This window comes from Pagrus major, chromosome 2 (assembly GCF_040436345.1).
Source record: "Pagrus major chromosome 2, Pma_NU_1.0".
NCBI classification, from domain to species: Eukaryota; Metazoa; Chordata; class Actinopteri; order Spariformes; family Sparidae; genus Pagrus; species Pagrus major.
In genome coordinates this window covers 33,767,632-33,790,362 of record NC_133216.1, presented here as the reverse complement: position 1 = coordinate 33,790,362, position 22,731 = coordinate 33,767,632, and the positions used below count along the sequence as shown (strand labels likewise).

Sequence of the window (22,731 nt, the reverse complement as noted above, 5' to 3'; positions counted from 1 at the left end):
TTGACAAAGACTCACATTTTCTCTCTGCATACACCCATGTGGCCTTTAGAGCTGTTTTTTGTCAAAGTCTTTGTGGAAAATGCATTTAAAAATGTGTTTAACTGGATGAAAGAGTCTATCATAGAATACATAATGACCTCTGACAAAAGGCAAGTTTTAAATTAAACTGTAGAGACACATGTAATTCAACTGTCCGTCTTCTTATTAGAATCACTGGTAATAGAACAAAACACTTGCTGTTGAGTGAGGAAAGCATGACTGTCACGATTTTCAGGGCCATTGGACAAGGTCACTGAAAATTGTGTTTTCCAACAGCTGCAGTATGTGATCGTGGTAAAAACGGCTTGCTGTGTTGCTGGAGGGCAGAGCGGCTGCACAACCCCCCACCCCTACGCACGCATAACCTAAACAGAATCTAACACCTGAGAATGCCATTGCAGAGTAACATCCAACAGCGAGCAACTTATGTACTTCATATAAACAGTTTAACACCCCAGTAAAAATTTAAATGTTTAACTTGTTTTTTTTAAACAAGACAGAAGCATACAAAGTTTCTGATCTCCTGTAAAATGAGTAAAACTATATGTAGCCCCCACCTCTTTGGTTAATTAATAAAATTTCATTAAATATGTTGCCAGTGACCCAATTGTTGAATGTTCAGATATTCCCCAATGACCCACAGATAACATCAAATCTCTTTACTGTTTGAGGTTAAATCTCAACACTTTGATGGATTAGTGTGACCACTATGAACACTAATGTTGAGTGTTGATACGGACCGTATACAAGCAGCTCTCCACCACAGCAGGTTCAGGGACCAGGCCAGGTAAACAGCGTGTGACAAAGCGTTGAAGGATGTCAATATCAGACCTGTCTGTCTGCATGTCTCTCTGGTCTGGGTCTGCTTCACTGCCCATGTGGTAGCATATCTGCACACAGAATGAAATCATCAATATTTTTTTTATATGAAACACTATATGCTTGGCAACCCTGCATCTTTGTTCACAATGCAACACCATACAACTACATACAAATTATGACAACTACTACATTTAAGTGATTAGTGTGTGTCATGCTGTTTAAGGTTTGTTTGTATCAGTCCTATTAAAGTGAAAACGGTACCAAATGAGCCTATATTTCTTTTTAAATTTAAGAAACACATTAAGTTCTGATTCAGATTTCAGAAATCGACAGTTTACAATACAATACACAGTATGTATACAATACATATATTTAGAATTTGGTCAACAAGAGTATGGTCAATAATGTTTTTGTGTCAGCAGGGTCAACAGCAAATCTTATTTTGGTCCGCTACAGTACACAGGCACATCAGTGATGCATCTTCCCCATTACATAATGTCCACTTACACTGTTTCTCCACAACTTGTGCGTTCTTGAGTAACAAGAACAAATATCAATACATAAAGACACATTGTGTACATACAGTACATGCCAACAGCTGTGAAAGAAAATTAATACATCCAAAACAAAAATATAAAACAAACAATCCTTTCAGTGTGCAAGAAAGCAGTTATTAAATAAAACAAATACTTCTTGTTGACCATGCCCCACCTCCCACCGGTCCAAAAATGTATAGATGAGAGAAGGCACAACAGTTAACGATGTTCTTCACTTTCCAAAAGAACAAAAGTAAAAGAAGAGATCTGTGGCTTCAAGCCATCTGCAGAAAAGATAAAAATGGTAAACTGTGGACCAGGCCAGTCAATACATGTCAGTCTGTGGCCAGCACTTAATGACATTACTATTACTGAGTAAATGATAGGTGTGGCAATTACGTTTTTTTACTGGGAAAAGATATGTCCCTACCATAAAACACCTGCTTTCAGAATGTAATTTGTTTGAACAGTCTGTCTTCCTGAAAGACCACTGAAAGCGAAGAGCATTTTAATTCACATTAATTATGCTGGCCTACCTTCCAATAATGAACCTCAAACACAGCATAAAGAAACGTAGGAAGTGGAGCTAAAACCCACCTGTTTTCTTTCTTCTTGGCTCATAGAAAAAGGTTGCGTAACAAACACAAACAGCTATCAAAATATAGACAGCAGTTCCGCTTCACCACAATATAATTAGTTCACAATAACGTCACATTGGAAAGACTACCAAAAAAAAATGATGTGTCTTAACAACAAAGCAATAAGGTATTCTTATTTTATGCTATTGAATTGAACTTTAAAATTTGCATTTATCTCCAGTCAAATTAGAAGGGCATAATGCAAGGGCAAAATATCTGGATGTGCTTCTCTCATCTGTTCTAAATTTAATGTGGGGCTTCAGTAACCTTAATCAAATCAAGTAGGTGTCTTCCAAAGTTACAGTCATTGTGGTACCGGTTAACCTCTTTGAGGGACTGCAAAAGGAACAATTAGTGACCAGCTGGCTAACTCTTTCAATTTACATACATAGCATTTCATTAATCAGGTATGTTTAATGTAAAGCCAAATAATATGGCGGAAAATTCAATATTTTACATGTCTACATGACATATTGACACTCCTATTGCCAACTTCAAAGCTAAATGACTAAAGTGAGAGTGACTGTCATACACACACTCCAAACTTGCAAAGCTTTTGTGTGGTGCTACTGTCAGCCAGGTCTCAAACATACAGTCTCACCCAGAGATGAGAGGCACAGTGAGGAGGCTGAGGGATTAAAAGAACTGCAGTTTTTAGTTTTCAAGATTTTCCATTTAAGAAGAGTTTCTAACGCAGTAAAAAAAACCAGACAGAAAAACAGAGTAATTAATATTCCTCACTGTAAACTATAATAAATGGTCCAAACATTGGGCATACAGTAGCTCTAGTGACTGTGTCACAGAGTAAATAATGCGACGTGGCATCACCATCTGTCCCACCCTCTCTTCTATGCATGTGGTGTGCTATTAGGCTGTGAGCTCCTGCTGCCCCACCATTATGCCTAAAATAGAGATGTGCCTTCAGATGACATCAAACCCAGCACAACCCCCACGACTGATCTGAAGTTGATTTGGGACAAATCATATTTTACAGTTGATTTTTTAGCACTGTGGCAATTTAGTTCTCAACAGCAACATTCCATCCAAATCTTTCTCGGCTGATTACTGAGCAGTTTATAAAGAAAGGATTTCAGCGTTTTCCCCATAGGTGTGAGGGTCATCATTAGTGTGAAATAAATCATTAACATTCCTGACAATACCTTATCACTAACTGTACACAATCTAACTTAAATACAAAATGTCAATTGAGAAATTAATAAATTATACATAAACATGAAAATGACCAATTTTTTAAATATATTGTACAATATGCTGTATAGCTCCCATAGAAAGCAGCCATCCCCCCTGGCAGTTTTCACGTTTGATTTCACGCTGCCCAAGCGTGATGCGCGTGTAGTTCTGAGCGCCATCTCACAAGTCCGATAATACACGAAATATCCTACAATTCAGAAACTATTCTAGTTTAAATTACGTCTAAGTATCGCCACAATATGTCGAGCGGGAGAGGAGCGAGGAATAAATCATCTACGGACGAGACAGCGTGCAAAAAGAAAGTTTCGGACCAAGAACCGGAGGATACTTCAAACGCAGCCATCTTGTTAGCATTGCGTGAGCAAGAAGAAAGGCTAACCGGAAAAGTTAAGTTGGCTGTGAGAGAGGCAGTCGAGGAAATGCTTGCCGGTGAAATTCAAACCCTGAAAGCTATGCTTGAAGCCTCCAATTCGGCAGTGAACAAACTCAGCGAGGAGATCACACAGCAAGCCGAGGTCGGTAAGAAGCTGCAGGGGAGGCTAGACGCTACATCGGCTAACATCAGAGCGGTGAAACACGATGTCGGTGACCTCCAGAAAGAGCTGCTGCCAGAAAGTCGCTGAGATGGAGGACAGATCACGGAGGTCCAACCTCCGACTTGTCGGCCTGCCAGAGTCAGCGGAGGGTGAAAATGCCATCCAATTCTTACAAGATAACTTGTCCGTGTGGATCCCCTCCCTGGCCGGGGAGAAGATTGAAATTCAACGGGCTCATCGTATATTTACCACCCAGGACAGGACCAACCGTCCGCGGACACTACTTCGTTACCAGGACAGGGAGAAAATTCTCAACGGAGCCAGAGCCCTAAACACCGCGCCTATACACCAGATTTCCAGCGAGGGGCGGACATCGACATCCAGGCTGCCGTTTTTTCCTGACTACAGCAACGATACCGCACAGAGGAGGAAAGCCTTCGATGTGGTGAGAAAACAGCTTGCCAACAGAGGACTGCGGCCGTTCCTGAGATACCCAGCAACCCTGAAGGTTAGACACAACGGCTCGCTGCACTTTTTCGAAAGTGTGGCGGATGCGGAGACATTTATGGCCATGCTCGACCGCAGCCCTTGCCCAACATCCAGTGAAGCCGGCACCCCCCCGCGTCTCTTTCCCCACCATACCGGATGACGAGGAACCCTCGGCGGATACTCGCTCCAACTTGACCCAAACAGAGGATTACTGAAGGTGTCATGCTGCTTACCCTCTTCTGGACTGCACTGAGTATTTGACCTAAGTTTACTTAAGAGGTAATGTGTGCAGGACTTTACTTTACAGGTTTATGGCCGTATATTTGATGTTTTATAAATGCCATTACAGGACACTGTGGACACTGTGATAAACTATAGTTTTGATTAGTGGGGATTTGGCACAAATGATGATGAGTGCTTCTTTCTGTTTTCATCCCTCCCTCTTCTGTATCATGACCCCTTTTTTAATTTTATACAAGCATACTACCCCTTAATACTGAGTAAGTCACTTTAAGTATTCAATTCAGGTTAATGTGACTGATTCTGAGGAGATAACCTGATTAGAGCCCAATTTTGCTTTACAAGCGGAAGGAAAATGTTTCTGATACCCATACGGACTCGGACAGGAGACGTGTATCACTGTTGAAAGCCACAGTTTGTCAATAAGAAAGTCCCTTTTTTATTCCTTTTTTTTTTATTATTTTCTTCTCCATCCTAAGAGACCATTTATCATCTCTTGCGGATGGAATGTTTTGTTGTAATTGTTCTGTGTTTGCTGCCAAAGCCTTGCCATTTATGTAGAGACTATTATACATTTTTTTTAATTTGTCTGCTTCACGATTGAGGAGTACTATTTTGTGCAGACCTACATGTGATATCCTCCAGTTGATAAGATGGCACAAACTTGAATACGAATAACTCCTTTAATGTAATGTCGTGGAATGTACGGGGCCTAAATTCTCCAGTAAAACGCACCAAATGCCTAGAATTCCTTAAACGTAAAAAGATCTCCATTGCTCTGATCCAAGAAACACATCTGAAAACAACTGATATTCATAGGTTTCAGAATAGATTTTATAAGTGTGTTTCTCACTCTTCTGCGACAAGTAGGACAAGGGGAGTGGCTATTTTATTCAGTAGGAAGTTAGGGGTGAAGGTGGAAAAATCCAGCAGTGATGACATTGGCAGACTGACTTACGCCTGTGTTACGATTAACAATACTAAAATTTGTCTTGCATCAATATATGGCCCAAACATCCATGATCCAAATTTCTTAAGCACAATTTCTAATATTCTCTTAGACTTTCCAGGTCATCAGCTTATAGTCGGGGTGACTTTAACCAGGTGTGTGACACGAACTTAGACAGATCGGTAAATTCAAGTTCAACTCAGGACTCCCCTTGTGGGATTAACACCTTTCTTTCTGAGCTTAATATTATTGATCCATGGTGCTTAAGGAACCCTCTAGTTAAGAATTATACCTTTTTCTCGGCCAGACACAAGACACAATGAAGACAATGAAGACATTACATCTTCATTTCTGCCTCCCTGAATCATTGTATCAATTCCACTGATATTCTTCCTATTGTAATATCAGATCATGCCCCTGTACTATATAACTTTAAATTCCTACGGACCCACAGTAAAGATACACACAGGTGGCGTTTCAATACAACATTACTCCAGAATGCAGATTTTTTGAAAAAACTGAGAAATAATTTGAAAGTGTTTTTAGAAATTAACTCAGAGACAGCAGCCTCACCCCAAATACTTTGGGAAATAACTAAATGCTTTATAAAAGGGGACAGGCCTTGTCGTTTGCCTCCCATCTGAAGGCGACCAGGAGGCGCAGGGTTACGCAATTAGAAGATGAGATACGAACTTTGGAATCTGGCCTAAAACAGCAGTTTTCTGAACAAAACCATTCAGCTCTCTCTGCCCTGAAATTTGAACTGAATAATTTGCTCAAGGCTAAAGCTGAGTTTATAATTCATCGTACGAGAATCACATATTATGATCAGAGCGAAAGATCAAGCAAGCTTTTAGCTGCCAGATTAAAACAAAATGAATCCTTTTCCACTATTAGTGCAATCCAAACATCATCTGGATCTATTACCTATGACCCGGGTGAAATAAATAATACTTTTGCAGAATTTTATTCCCATCTCTATACAGCGGACCCTGCTCCTGACTTGGCTGACCTTAAATTGTATCTGCCAGAGCTTAAATTACCGTCACTGACTGACAATGATGCAGAATCCCTTGAAACACCACTGACGCTTCTAGAACTTAAAGAGGCACTGAGATTGATGCAAAAAGGGAAATCACCTGGCCTTGACGGGCTGCCTCAAGAGCTGTTTTTGGAACTGTGGGATATTGTTGGGCCATTGCTTTTAAATTCTCTTAACTATGCTTTAGACATTGGTTTCTTCCATCGTGACCAGAATACATCTCTCATATCAGTCCTACTCAAGAAAGATAAACCACCTTTGAGATGCGGCAGTTACAGGCCAATATCACTTATCACAACAGAACTGAAGCTTTTTGCCAAAGTGTTAGTCAGAAGACTGGAGCCATGTGTAGGTAAATTAATTCATTGTGACCAAACAGGGTTTTTAAAAGGGGAGACTTGCATCAGACAATGTCCGACGCCTTTTGCATATAATACATGCGTCAGAATCGGATACACACCCCGCAGCTATATTCAGCTTGGATGCGCTCAAAGCCTTCAATCGAGTGAGCTGGATAGATCTGTGGCAGGTTTTGAAGAATTTTGAAAATGAAAATGCAAGAGCTTGTCTTTCAAGCAGAATTTGGATATTCAGAGCCGGAACACTCACAATTCACACAGCTGTGATTGATCTTACCATTGTTCCTGGTGGATAGTTGTGCATCAAAAATAAAGATTTCCTTTCATCTGGTGAAGTAACCTTTTCTCCCTGTATATCTTTCCTTGTCAACACCTTTAAATCCTAGATATGATACTTAATAAGAACGTTATTTTAACAAGACATTGTGTGAATATTAGCCCTGCGATAGACTGGCGACCTGTCCAGGGTGTACCCTGCCTCTCGCCCGAAGTCAGCTGAGATAGGGTCCAGCTTACCCGTGACCCTAGTGCAGGATAAGCGGTATAGAAAACAAACAAACGAACGGACGGACGGACGGACGAACGGTGTAAATAAATAATTATTTATTTGAAGCAGTAAGTATTAAGTTAACACAGAGAATTAATAACATTGAAGTTTAAAATTAATAAGAACAGTTGCACATGGAGATTAGATAATATTTACATGGGTAATCTAGCAACCAGAAAATTCAGCACAGTGGAAAAGTCAAGGGAGTCCACGGTGCACATGGTCATACTGCCACGGGACTTGGCCAGCAGGTGAGGTGAAATACTGGCGGAATGTATCCCGCACCCTCAGTGCTTCAGCTGATGCTCTGTTGCCTCGGAGACTCCTGATGGCACCAAGGCCACTGCCATCCACAGCATCTGAACCGTCATCAACATCAGCACTCTGGGTTCCATCAGCACCACGTAGGTAGTTTGTGAGGATGCAGGTGGCTTTGATGATGCTGTCTGCAGTGTCAGGAGAGACTTGCAGCCGGCGTTGATACACTCTCCAACACTGGCTGAGAATGCCAAAGGCATTTTCAACGATGCGCCGGGCTCTGGAGAGGCGGTAATTGAACACCCTGCGATCTTCTGGCAGACGTCTCCCAGGATAAGGGCGGAGGAGAAAGGTCTTCATCGGGAAAGCCTCATCTGCTACAATCACAAATGGCACCTGCCCCAACTTGGGTGCTGAGGGAAGTGGGCATGGTGCTGGTACATTTAAGTTCCCACCTTGAAGGGCCTGCCCCAGACGGGAGTTGGCAAAGATGCCACCGTCACTGTTTCTACCAAATTCTCCCACATCGACAGCCAAAAACCTGTAACTGGCATCCACCAGCACAAAGAGGACAACAGAGAAGGTACCTTTGTAATTGTAGTACTGTGAACCTGAATTTGCTGGTGCCTGTATTATAACATGTTTCCCATCAAGTGCACCAATGCAGTTTGGGAAATTCCACCTTTCCTGGAACTTCTTGGCCGTGCTCTTCCAGAGCTCCTCATTTGGAACCGGCATGTGGGTTTCCTTCAGTTGTGCCCAGATGACATCACATGTGTCTTTCACAATGCCAGCCACGGTTGACACTCCAAGCCGGAAACTGGAGGCTATCGTTGTAAAGGAGTCCCCTGTGCTGAGGAATCTGGGGAGGGTGGGAGAGGAGTAAAATTTGAATACACATTACTGCCAATAATTTTTTTATACAATTATATATATATATATATATATATATATATATATATATATATATATATAAATAATATTTCAAGGTGTGTTCTGGTAGTAGAAATAGGAATGTACATGTATCCAAACTAAAAAAGGCTGGTGCTTAGACAAAAAGAAGCAGATATAAAATTTAAACAAAATATCTCACTGCAGGGCTCTGACTGGCAATATGGGAGTTAATACAATAGATGGCAGTAGTGGACAGACTGTCAAATAGATTGATTGACAGACAGATAAGGATGTGAAAGATGACAGGCTGTAACACCAATATTTTACACAAGCCAATCAGAATATAGCAAATTAATATAATACTGTGGTGACCCACAATAGGGAAGCTAGGAGAGATGTTCACCAGACCATAGATATAGAACTAATAGATCCATATACCTTTAAGAGCAAGGGTTTATGGGATATGCCGGTACGGTTGCTTAGTTACCAGAGTTGTTTGTGTCAATTGTTGTGGAGCGTAAACTCGTCTCACCCCCCTCTCCTGTCTCATCTTTATAATTTACGTCTCCACAATATAATAAATATAATGTAATGTAATGTAATATAATATAATTTAATATAATATAATGCTGTGTCTCTCGTAATGTTTCCCACGGAGCTCTGCCCCGTTTGAAGGGAGAAGGAAGCCACTGTCAAAAAAAAAAAAAAAAAACCCAGGGAAAACCCTGATAATAATATATAATACAATATAATATGGCATACACACTATAGTATTTTAGCTACAGCTTTGTACCTTACCTCAGACACACTGCCAGACGCTGCTCGGGATCGACAGGGTCCTGGTAATTAGTGGTCTGCTTCCTCAGGTGCGGCGCTAGAAGCCCCAGAAGCGTCTCAAATTGTCCCATGGACATCCGAATATATGTCCGGAACCGGCCATTATACAGCTTGAGCTCTTGGACAAGGCAATGGAACTCCCCATCTCTTTCCCTGGCTTGTAGGAGTGGATGGATCCAAAATCTCCTCTCTTTTTTTGTAGGTGAGGAGGCGGAGGACAAGCTCATCATCACTTGATGATGTTGCTGAATCCATCATTTTCTGAATGAACTTGCGTGGCGCGAAACTTTGGTTTATAATTCTCGCATCTGTTGCTTATTTGCGTCGCCGCCGATGTGAATGGTTTTGATGCGAAATATTCGGCGGCGAATATTTCGCAATTTCGTGTCGTTTATTCGTTACGTCCGCGGTGTGAAAAGGCCTTAAGTGACACATGACACAGTGTAACAACAGGGCAAGAAGACACAGTAATGTCGGCTACATAATACCAAGCAAACTGTAACTGTCAATTCCCATCAAGTAAGTCTATATCAACACCTGAATGTAGTGAATTGAGCATGGGCACTTTTTACTGCCTTTAAATTTAATACTGCCAATATGTCTTGTTTCTTCAGACTTCAATCATCCACTCCACCAAACAACACCAAACAAGAGTCAATAGCAGAATAAGTCGTTTGGCAGAGAAGACTTAGAATCCACATACTCAGCTCTGCTGCTCATCCCTCAAATGCATGTTCCTTACAAATATGGCACCATTTAAAAGCAAAATAAACAGGCTTTCCAACGGTATAAGATTTATTGCCAAGAAGCATTGTTACAACAAAGAAATAATCAACCAAACACAAATTTCCTTACTTTTTGTGCTATGTTTATCCTCCTTCGACCAAATCTCCCTCAGAACTTCAATGTAACAATCTATAACATGACATCCTCTACCTGCCCCTTAAACAACTTCACTTTTGAAAGAGGTTCTCCACACCATTGACCCTCACATCTTGGTTATTATTAAATGCTCCCTGAACACTGGATCCTGTTCTCCATCTACATTCTCCCCCCGGGTGATATCATGTGGAAACACAACATTCAATTCCATGAATTGACACATAACTATATCTTCCCATCAAACCAAATGACCAAACCTCCCTCCAAACCCTTCACAGCTGCTTAACTGCTCAAGTCAAGATGGCGCCGCACGAGTGGCAGCTAGTTACAGTAGCTCCAAGTGTTTTTCTGTGGTTTAGGGTGCTTTTGTACAAGTGTTTTTTCTCTGCTAGTCTCAGTAGGAAGTGTGCACCTATGGATGTACAACTCCTGAGACTATGCATCTGTCTATTTTTCTTTCTGGGACTATTTAAGTCGGCAACAGAAGACCCTTTCAGCCATGGCTCCATCGTTTACACACGGGAGCAGCTGTTAGCACTGTGCTACACGAAGGTACTCCACCGTGGAAAGACCGGAGATCCCCGGGGAATTAAGGAGAAGGAGAAGGGGATGCAGAGCTGGAACGAAGCGCCGGGAGAAGAAAAGACAGTATAAACCCTGTATACCGTCTGTTATAATGGGGAACGCAAGATCTCTCCCTAATAAGATGGAGGAGCTAACGGAGCTAACCAGGCTGCAGAGGGAGTACCGGGAGTGTAGCCTTATGTGCTTCACAGAGACTTGGCTGAATGAACTCTCACCGGACTCACACGTCACTCTGGGCGGATTTCAACTCGTGAGAGCAGACAGGAAAGCAAAGGAGAACGGTAAGAGGAAAGGAGGGGGCATAGCGATGTTTGTGAATGACAGATGGTGTAACCCGGGACACATCAGGGTGAAGGAACAGTACTGCAGTAGAGACATTGAACTGCTAGCGGTTAGCATTCGGCCATATTACCTCCCGAGGGAATTCTCGCACGTTATCGCGGTAAATGTGTACATCCCCCCCATCGGCCGATGCAGCTGCAGCCTGTGAGACCTTACACACTGTTGTATCACAGCTTCAGACATCGCACCCCCAGTCCCTTCTCCTCATCTCCGGTGACTTCAATCATGCTTCCCTGTCTTCCACTCTCCCTACCTTCATCCAGTATGTGAAATGCCACACCAGAGACAATAGAACTTTGGATCTAATGTATGTGAACGCCAAGGATGCATACACCTCTTCACCCCTCCCCCCACTGGGACGCTCTGACCACAACCTGGTTCATCTGTCCCCTGCATACATACCTATGGTGAACAAACAACCACCCACCAAAAAGTATGTAAGGAGCTGGTCTGAGGAGACCAGTATTGCACTGAGGGACTGTTTCGACACCACCGACTGGGATGTGTTGTGTGAACCTCACGGGGATGACATCGACAGCCTGACAACCTGCATCACGGACTACATAAATTTCTGCATGGAAAACACTGTGCCTACCAGGAAGGTACGGTGTTTCCCAAACAACAAACTCTGGGTGACCCCAGAGCTAAAAGCCCTGCTTAAAGAAAAGAAGAGGGTTTTCAATTCTGGGGACAAGAAGGAGCTGAGGAGAGTGCAGAGGGAGCTGAAATGGGGGATAAGGAGAGGCAAAGACAGGTACAGGAGGAAGCTGGAGAAGCACCTCAAGGGGAGCAACGCCAGAGAGGTCTGGAGAGGCCTGAAAACCATCTCTGGCCACACAAAGGACAGCGGGAGGGGCCCTGAATCTGGAGACCAGGACTGGGCAAACGAGTTTAATCTGTTTTTTAACAGATTCAACTGTGCCACTTCTCCCTCCCCCACTCACCAGAGCTCAGACCTTACTGTGCTGTCACACCACCCCCCCGCCTCGCCCTCCAGTACACCTCTGACACCCCCACACCACGCCACCCCCCTCCACTTCCTGCCTGAATGATCCACACACCCCACCCCCAACCTATCTCAACAGGAGTCACTCCAGGGTCCCACCAACACCCCCAGCCTCTTCATAACAACCGATCAAGTGAGGAAGGAGCTGAGGAGGACCAAGGTGAGGGAGGCTACTGGCCCTGATGGCATCAACTCCAGACTGCTGAAGGACTGTGCAGATCAGCTCTGTGGAGTACTCCTGCACATTTTCAACCTGAGCCTCAGTCTGGAGAGTTTCACTCCTGTGGAAAACATCATGTGTGGTTCCTGTCCCAAAGACTGCGCACCCCAGGGAGCCCAACCACTTCAGGCCAGTGGCTTTGACCTCTCACCTTATGAAGACCATGGAGAGGATCATTCTCATCCTCCTTCGACACCTGGTGAACAGTGAGATGGACCCCCTGCAGTTTGCTTATCGACCTGGCATTGGTGTGGATGACGCTGTCATCTATCTGCTCACTTTCACACCTGGGGAGCACCGGGAGCACTGTGAGAGTCATGTTTTTTGACTTCTCCAGTGCTTTCAACACAATCCAACCATCACTGCTCAGGGGGAAACTGGAAGGAGCTGGAGTCGACTGCCACCTGGCTGCATGGACCACCGACTATCTCACAAACAGACTGCAGTATGTGAGGCTCCGCGGCTGTGTGTCTGATGTGGTAGTCTGCAGCACGGGAGCTCCACAGGGTACAGTGCTCTCTCCTTTCCTCTTTACACTCTACACATCAGACTTCAGTTATAACACGGACAGCTGCCACCTCCAGAAGTTCTCAGACGATACAGCCATCATTGCACATGTGGCAGGGGGGAATGAACTGGAGTATAGGAAGGTCATCACCAACTTTATCGCCTGGTGTGAACTGAACCACCTGCGCATCAACGCCAGCAAGACAAAGGAGGTAGTGATCGATTTCAGGAGGAAGGCTCCTCAAACCGCACCGGTGAACATCCAGGGTTTGGACATTGAAATCGTGGAGGAGTACAAATACCTGGTGTTCACATAAACAACAAACTGGACTGGACACACAACACAAATGTCCTTTACAAGAAGGGCCAAAGTCGTCTCCATCTGTTGAGGAGACTGAGGTCCTTTGGCGTGTGCAGGACACTGTTAAAAACTTTTTATGACTCTGTGGTAGCATCGGCGATCTTCTACACTGTGGTCTGCTGGGGCTGTGGCAGCTTAGAGAGGGACAGGAAGAGACTAAATAAGCTGGTCAAAAGGGCTGGCTCAGTCTTGGACTGTCCTCTGGACTCCATTGAGGAGGTGGGTGAGAGGAGGATGTTAGCCAAGCTGACATCAATTATGGACAACCCCTCTCACCCCCTACATGAGTCTGTGGGGGCCTTAAGCAGCTCCTTCAGCAACAGACTGCTTCACCCACGGTGTAAAAAGGAACGCTACCGCAGGTCATTCATTCCAACTGCTGTCAGACTGTTCAACACCAATAACCCTTAATGTAGCACCATAAGCACCTACTTATCTTGCACTACTTTCCACTTCTACCTCTGCCATCTTGTGCAATTACCCTGTGCAATAATACCATTTTTTTTTTTTTTTTTTTTTTTACATATTTCTATTTTCTTTTCTTTCTCCTATTTAAATCTTTTTTTTTTAGTATTTTTAAGTCTAATTGTTTAATGTCCCTTGTAATGTCCCTTGTACTTGTACATTGTATGTCTGTCTACCTGCTCTTGTATTTATTGTATGTCTGTCTACCTGCTACGGTAACAAGTCCCCGATGTGGGATGAATAAAAGTCTAAAGTCTAAAGTCTTAGCAGTCACCCGACAAAACTCTTTTATCAATTCCAAAATTGCGCCTCAAAGCTAAAGGTGACTATGCTTTTGCTGTCAGAGCCCCCAAACTGTGGAATGCTCTGCCTGAAGAGATTAGGCATGCTGAATCAGTGCTCCATTTTAAATCACTGCCTAAAACACACTTGTATAAAGCTGCTTTGAACACCTGATTTAGATGATTTAACACCTGATTTAGCCTTGTTTTATTATCCAGATTTTACCTACTGAATAATAATGCCAAATTGATCACCTAGAAAACCAAACAGATGAAATTAAAAAATAAATGATTTTTAATAAAGTCTACTTCATATTACCATGAAAATTTCAGTGGTCGATATGAATCTAGAGTTTCTTTCCTGTAAAGTCACACTGGAGGGTCCAGTAACGTGACATACCTTAACCAGGCCCGGGTACTCGTTAGATGGGAGGCCGTAGATGTGTTCATTAGACTCCTCGCCCTCAGTCAGCAAGAAGCAGGGAAAACGCTGCTTCACATTGTATGATCCCAGAACTTTCTCTCTCCAGTAGCACACGTTGATCTTCAGCACCTACAGTAATGAAACAAGGAAAACTATTAGTCCCAGACAAATTCCCAGCAATTTGCCTGTCAGTAAAGACCTTATGATTGATACTATGGGGGAGCCAGGGGGAGCTTGCCCTTTTTTAATAAGACATGAGTTCCACTGAAAAAAATATTTGTGAAATTCTGGGAGGTCTCTAAAATATTGACTTTTTTGGCATGAATTTCTATTTTCCTGCATTTTTATCATCTGGATAATGCGTAATGATAATGCTATTATTGATTTATGTTTGTGTATAAGGGGGATTCATTACTAATTCACTTCAATAGCATGCAAGCAAATCCTGTCAATACCATCAAATTGTGGCAGCTCAGAATCATAAATGTCACTACCTTTAACTCAGAGATGAGAAACACCCTGGGTGATGAGAAACACCCTGGGTGATGGGTGTTGATGTGGACTGGATCACTTGTAGGCAGCCTGGCTGTATTTTTCATACATGATGCTCACATTTTGCCATCTTGTTTGCATCTAGGAATGATTGTGCTCAACTATATGTGATGGGTAAATTCAACCAATGTGTGGCCTGGTGTGTTCCGTTTTTGATTTAAAAGTGTGTTAATAGGTAGTTTTGCCATTTGGTCCATGTCTTATTTGTACTGATAAACTATTACTCTGTAGAGTACAGCGTGCTGTGCTTTAGTTCGTATAATACTGTGATGTTTGGCTTTGATAACAGTACATGGAGGTTTGATGTGGTCATTAACAGACTATTATATAGTTACATTGCAGTTGTGAACACCTCACGCAGCACACATCTGATTACCATGTGCTCTGCTTGTGTCAGGTCTTTCTCTGTAAACCCTTTCTTACAGATATGCCAGCCATACCATTGACATCTCCTGATCACTTGGTAAAGCTGTGACTAATGTTGAGAATTCAAGTGTGTCTTGGTGACAGTACTCCAGCTTGAGAAGAGTTCAAATCACTATGAACCTAGCAGATTCATTAAAATTGAGTTGACAGGGTGGTCACCTTTGAATGGACCTCAACATCCGACTCTGGACTGATTAGTCCAAATAATGGTTGTTGTTCTTCTTGTGGCACCTCTGGCTCCAGCAGGAAAGCAGGGCCAGACAATGTAGTTGTGCTCAAGAGATGACAGTAGTGACTGTACATGTGCCATGATCTGCAGGGTTGATCTGTGTCGAAACATAGCTCCACTGGCCTGGTCGACTTGACTGCCTAATATGCTGTACACGGTTAATCACGTATACATAGAATCGCCGCGTGTCATTGTGGATATAACAGAGCACCAACTTGCTGTCCGTGTAGAATCTTATTCTGTCCAGCTTCAGGTCAAGTTCGTTCACAATGAGATCAGCTACTTCCACAGCCAAATTCTAGCCTAGGTATGGTGAGGTCAGGTAAGGGGGCCAACTTTGTCTTACCAAAGACAAATCCAGTCTCACAGTCGCCCTTCTCTTGTACAGTTTTCAGGGAAGCAACCACTGCTATTGCCTTAACCAAGGTCAAGACATGTAGAGGATGTAGAGAAGAATGCATAGGTCTGGGGAACGTGTAGTTCCTCAAGTTCCTGCAGCGATTGCACCCATCTTTTCCAATCTTCATACATTCCCTCTGGCAAAGGGCTGTCCCCCATCCCTGCCAGGTAAGATCTCTAAGGAGCAGTTGTCCTTGAATTGTCAAGGGAGCAAGGAATCCCAAAGGATCAAACAAGCTGTTAACAGTTGACAGCATGCCTTGAGGAGTAAAATGCCTCTGCTGCTCAGGAACTTTGAAGACAAACGTTCCCGCCATGATGTTCCACCTCAAGCCCAAGCTGCGTTGCACTGGAAGATCATCCACCGTAGGATCCAGGTCTTTGATGCTTTTTGCCCCATCTTCTGCAGGAACAGCATCCATCGCTTTGGTTCTGTTAGAGGCAATCTTATGGAGTTTGATGTTGGAGAGTGTGAACGCCCTGCAGGCTCTTTGCAAAACATTGATGGCTTCATTTTCCATAGGGAAAGACTTAACAGCCTCATCCATTGCTGCCTTCCTCAAGCCAAAGATAGCCACAGCTGGTGAGGGACTGTTGCCAAACACGTGGATTCTCGTGTGGAAATCGACAACATCGTTGTTGAGGTTGTTGTCACGAAACCACAAGAACCATAGGACATCCCTGTCATTCTCTTGTACTGTAAAGCTGTAAAACATCTGCTGGATCTCTGCAGCGAGAGCAACTGGTTCTTTGCAGCATCTGAGGAGGACCCCAACAAGCTGTTATTCAGATCAGGTCCTAACAAAAGCACATCGTTGAGTGACACCCCATCAACCTGTGCCCTTGAGTCGAAGACCATCCGAATCCGCCAGGCTTCGAGGGGTGATACACACCAAATGATGGCAGATACCAGCATTCTTGATCTTCTCGCAGAAGTGGTGCTTGCTCTGCATGGTTGTTGTCAGTAGTTTCTGCATAAACTCGATGTAATGGGAGTGGAGCAACCCAGCTGTTATCATCCTTGACAAATTCCTTCTCCATCATCTCCAAGAAGGTCTTGTACTCAATTAAAGGTACAAGCTGGTTGTCACTACAGCTTCTTCAGTGGTAGCTTTCACTGGCATGGTTTGCATTAGGTTCCATGGTATTACTCTCTGACTGCTTCTTAGGCTGTAGTTATCCTTGACCCTGAGGAGACTTTCAGAAGGGGTGAAACATGTAAGACATCCATTTTCCATAATGCATGTTTTCAGAGCACTTATCCCATTGGGTTTATGTGCATTACCCAGGCACACGACACCCACGGTCAACCATCCAAGGTCCAGCTTTTGTGCATAGGGTGTATTGTGGGGACCATTCAACTGCCTGTGCACGTTGTTAACGCGCAGGATATCTCGTCAAAGCTGGAGAAGTATTTCAGTGTCATGATCCACAGGTTGTATTTTATCTGCAATTGACCTAAGTGTTTCTGATGAAGTGAAACTTCAGGGGTGGGGATTTCTTCCCAGTTGTTGGGCACATCGTTGCACTCAACCAGCGTAGGTAGTAGGATGCTGACTTTCCCATCAACTGACTCAACAGTGTAGCCGTATGCTCTTCTACCCGCCCTCCTTCTATTCCTGCACAAGTCTTCAAGGTATAAGGGCTTGTTCGCCCTTGAATGCCATCTGACATCTCAAAGAACTCTGACTCTGCTCTAACCTGGTTCACATCATACCTTTCAGGTCACATGGAATGGCTCCTTGTCCAAACCCTGCTTTCTGGAAACTGGTGTCCCTCAAGGCTCAGTACTAGGACCACTTCTGTTTTCACTATACACTAGATCACTAGGCTTTGCAATCACATCACATGGATTCTCTTACCACTGTTATGCTGCCTCCGCGACTAAACCGTTGCAACGTATCCAGAACGCTGCAGTATCAGCAGCAGAATCACTCGCCATCTTCCGCAAAAGACTCAAGACTCACTTGATCAGACTTCACCTTGACCCCGCATTTTAACTTGGGCTGCTTTGGCCTCAGCGTGTGCCTTTGCTGCAACTATGCTAGCTCTTAATGAGGCTTTAGTATGTGATGAACAACCAGAACGTGATGATCTGGATGAAGTGGCTATACATGACTTGAAAAGCTATAATAAATAACTTCCAGGGCACACAAATCGGACAAATTAAATACCAAAATCAAATGTGGCCCATGAATAGCTTTTTTAATTGTCTATTTTTGATTGGAGCATAAAATCAAAAGTACAAAAAACAAAGCGTTATTCATTTTGTTGTATTCATTCATTGTTGTTGTATTTGTTGTAATCATTTTTCTGATTTTGGATTCCTAATTGAATTACGGGGTATCTGATGATACCATTCTCCCATTCCCTTTAAGAGTCAGGTGTGCCATGCTGGTGCATTGATTTTTAAAAAGCGGCACTCGTCTTCTCTAAGGGACAGGTGTGTGGACCTTGACTTTGGGACGCTCTGCCTGTGGCAATTGCCCAATCATCTACACTATCAACAACTCCATTTGATTGCATTGGAACAAATACACTGATATTTAACTGAGGAGAAGGAGGGGGAGGTGGGCTGCGCGTCTGTGTGTGTAGTGATGCATGGATCAGGCGGGATGGGTCATTAAAAATTTGCATTCTGATTAATAGCAGATGGGATGCGGGTGGATAAAATATGTCTTTAATGAGTAAAGTATCAATTAGATTATCTGTAGGGATCCTCCAGCAGTAGAAAGGATAGGTTTCTTTTTCCATTAGGAGAGCCAGTATGGTCCCTTAATCGGTCAGGACTTCATGTTGATATTCTGTGTTTTTCTGCACAATAAAAAGGTCACACACACAGTTCAGATTTGTACAGTAAAACTGTTTGGAGTAAAAAAGCCATCTGTCATGATTTGGACTATTTTGGTGGCCTTTTTTGTGTTGTTTTTGTGCTTTGCTATGCTTGTGTGGTTTCAGAGGTGCTCTGGTGAGGCTGGGCATAGTTTTCCGGTGGGACGGAGCAGCTACCTGTCACACACACCTGCAGCGCATCTAATCAGTATATATACCCTGGTTTTCCTTCTTCTCGCTGCCAGATTACTACCCTTCCTGGTACATGATCAAACCTTTTCTTGTTTGTTGAAGTCTCTCTAGTTGTCATATGATCTTGCTTCATCTAACCTTGCCGCTCTTTCACTCTCTAGTGGAACCTCTACTCTGGACCGAGCTCCGTCGCCAGCACCTTTGCCACCAGCCTACACGGAACTGGATCCCTGGAGCCTCTACAAGAGGCAGGTAGCTCAGGCTCAGGCTGGCGAATCCAGTGGAGACGAGAGGGAGACTCACGAAGGTTAAGGTCCTGCTACCTTCACCCTCTCGTCTCCACTGGTTTCGCCAGACTGAGCCACCTGCCACTTTTGACTGCCTCTACCTCTACAAATAAATTCATTTAAACTTGCCCCCCATTCTGGTGTCTGCTCCTGGGTCCAATATAAAAAAGAAACCTTTACTAACTCCATCGGAGCAGTCTAAACATTTTCAGGCTAAAAATGTAATAATGTTTCTCTGGAGATTTTTCTCTGTCCTGTCAAATTTATCACTACAACTTTCATTTTTGCTGCTTAAAAGTGCCATGATATATGTGACAGTGATATTACTGAGTGCATGGAAACATTTAAAATGTATGAAAGCAGCTATTCTAATCATTAAAGCAGAGTGCAATTTGTAGGCACATCTCACTATCTGAAAAATGCGCCCTTTTAAATAGCAAGGAAAATACTGCGTAATTGACTTTAGACCAGCTTTTTGTTGGTCTATGGAGGTGCGTCATCCGTTAATTCTTGATAATGAACACTTTGTTGGGCATTATCCCATACTTAAATAATCACAGTCGTACGTTAGATGTGGGAAACTGTTCTTTTCAACGTTGCTCTTTGTGGGACTTAATTCAACAACAGAGGGTCAGCTTGCTCTGTTGTTAATGTTATACTAAAGCTCCTTATGCTCCGTGTGATCCTCGCCAGTGTGTGTGTGTCTGTTGCTGCTGTATGTACTTATATAAATATTCTTTGGGTTTTCTACATATAAATGCTGTTGAGATTTCTAATCCCACTCTTGTCTGAGTATGAGAATGAAACACATTACATTTACTAATTAACCTACATTGTCAGGCAGGTTACTCCTCCCAGGCCTATATGCCTTTTCCCCTCCTATTTGAAACCAATAAATACATTTGTTTTTTCATCTTTTTTCCTTCCGTTCCCTCACATTGGCAATAGAGTAAAAGGAGGTCAGCTCATGTTTGAGGAGTATCATATACTTTTTATTTTTGTAATACAGTGACATAATATCATCCCTACAAAAGAAAAACAACAAAAAAATACTGTGGTACTATAGATTTTAGGTCATATCGCCCACCTCTAGCAGTAAATCTGAAAATTCATTCAGATTTTTTCTGTTCAAACAGACCATCAGGGGCCAAAAATATCCCCTAAACTTATGAAATATGATTTCCACATGCCTCATCATTGGCGAGAGTGTTGTTTCAGTTGGATTTTGGCCTGTTATGTATGTTAAAATAACCCAAACCAAACACCACCTACTCCATCTTTCTAATCCTCAATAAAATTGCAATTGCAAAAGTAGCTGCGCAGTGGTGATTTGAGAATTCTAATTTAATGAAATGTACATGTGGTTGTACAAATGACAGCCATCCCAGGGTGGCAAGAATAAGGACACATTGTTCAGAGGCTTTCAATGTAATGAACTAACTGGCTGTGCACTCATTCCCAGGGACCATAAAAATTCAGACAGAAGTGCTGTGGTGAGTCAACGACCTCAGAGCCTGCGCATTTCTACCAGCTCACTCAGGCATGGCGTTCCTTTGGCCCCCCAGCCTGCTGCTAGCCTGAATAATGCAATTCCAATATCAACTCCAATTCTCCACTCTGAACAGCTGTCTGCTTGTTTTCCCATCACCTTCTCTTTTCAGGCTGTGTGGCATATTGCAAGATGGAAAAGACTGCCTTGCTGACTAAGGTCTCTAAGCCGGTTAAATATGGAGGAGTAATGCTTTTGTTTCTGTGGCGTCTTGAGGCAGTCATTTAAAGGGTTGGCATGGCAAGATTTCACTCAGTGGTGAAAAGAGAGTAGAACTTGATTAAAGGTGAACAAGTTGAAGTCACAGACAGTATCTGATAACGTACAGTACATGGTCTTATGTGAAATGTGTGGCTGATTCTACTGGGGCCTGATTTTTACAGGGTACAAGGTAAATGTACTTATTTACTAGGTTTCAAAAACAAATCTATGTTTGAGTCCTTTTATGCAACAAAAAAACCCAAAAAACAACCTATTTAAGTTGTTGATGATGAACTGAGGAGTCTCACAGCCTGAGGAATGAAGCTGCACCATAGTCTGGTGGTATGGCAGTGGATACTTGTAATCTTTTGCCAGATGGCAGTAGGGTGAACAGACCGTGGTTGAGGTGGGTGTTGTCTTTTAGTATCCTTTGGGCTCTGTGTAGACATCTCACTTCACCAATATCACCGATGCTCTGCAGATGATGTTCTGGGTGGTTTCAATCACTTGCTGCAGAGCCTTCCTGTCCATGAACCATAAGAGTTTGTAATGTTGCCAGTCAGGATGTTTTCAAATGCTCCTCTGTAAATGGTTACCAGAATTTGGCTCAAGAATTTAGCCCTCCTAAGTTTCTATAGGAAGTAGACCCTTTTCTGTGCTTGTTAACCTGGATGATGTGTGATGATAGGTTCTCTGTGATGGCATTTCCAAGGAACCTAAAACTGTTCAGTTTCTCCACCTCAGCTCCACTAATCAAGATAGGGGTGTGTCTTTGCCTCCTTTTCTCTAAAGTCATCAATCAGCTCCTTGGTTTTGCTGACATTGAACAGCAGATTCTTCTCTGTGCACCACACTGCAAGATTATTGATTTCCTCCTGATATGAACTCTCATCATTGTTTGGTGGTGTCGTTGAGTTCTCTTGAGTGCAGTCTTGGGTGTACAGTGTAAAGAGGAGAGGCTGAACACACAGCCCTGAGGGGCTCTGGTGTTGACTCCAAAATCGAATTGTGTGTGGGTGTGGTACTCAAGCCCAGAGTGTTAAGTGTTCCAATTAGCTTCATGGGTAGGATTGAATGCTGAGCTGAAATCAACAAACATCATTCTGATGTAGCTGTTCTTATTCTCAAGGTGTGTGAAGACTAAGCGAAGGGCAGTAAATACAGCATCCTCTGTGGTCGGTTCTGAAAGCATAATGGTGAGGGTCTAGGCTGGCAGGGATATTGTTGTTGTCTTTGATGTTTCTCAAAAACTTCATCAGTATGGGGTTGAGAGCCACAGGGCAGTAGTCATTAAAACTAGACACAGCATACGTTTTAGGTACAGGAACGATGATGACAGTCAGGAGGGAACAGCCTCCTGTGATTATAAAAACACCTCAGGCATACTTCAGACCATGCATACACAGGTTTTACAGAGCAAGGCAAATATGATATAGTGTAGTGTAAATTAATTATACTGTATGTGTGTGATGGAATGTTGTTATAAAACCTTTTTTTTCCCTGCGTTAATACAGATTTTACTTCACCTTCATGGAGCACTTTGTGAAGCCTGTTTAATTTGAGCGCTATAATCTTAATGCCACTCAATTATTA

General features: G+C 43.0%; 2 protein-coding genes across 4 annotated transcripts in view; both read right to left on the bottom strand.

The window, feature by feature from the left end:
- The window catches only part of pipox (pipecolic acid oxidase), a 73,581-nt gene that overhangs the window by 17,350 nt on the left and 33,500 nt on the right, over positions 1–22,731 (bottom strand). For both annotated transcript variants that reach the window (XM_073462309.1, XM_073462317.1), the window contains exons 5-6: positions 14,448–14,600; positions 780–929 (exon numbers count right to left, since the gene is read on the bottom strand). In XM_073462309.1, coding sequence (XP_073318410.1) covers positions 780–929; positions 14,448–14,600 — 303 coding nt within the window. The remainder of the gene's footprint in view (positions 1–779; positions 930–14,447; positions 14,601–22,731) is intronic.
- Positions 7,451–10,716, bottom strand: LOC140992057 (uncharacterized). 2 transcript variants are annotated; one of them, XM_073462298.1, is made up of 3 exons: positions 9,360–10,716; positions 8,350–8,529; positions 7,451–8,214 (listed from the first exon to the last, which is right to left on the bottom strand). In XM_073462298.1, the coding sequence occupies exons 1-3, from the start codon at positions 9,626–9,628 to the stop codon at positions 7,608–7,610; spliced, it is 1,056 nt and encodes a 351-aa protein (XP_073318399.1). In that variant the 5' UTR covers positions 9,629–10,716; the 3' UTR covers positions 7,451–7,607. The 2 variants fall into 2 exon arrangements, with proteins under 2 accessions (XP_073318399.1, XP_073318390.1); XM_073462289.1 differs by having other exon boundaries at positions 7,451–8,529.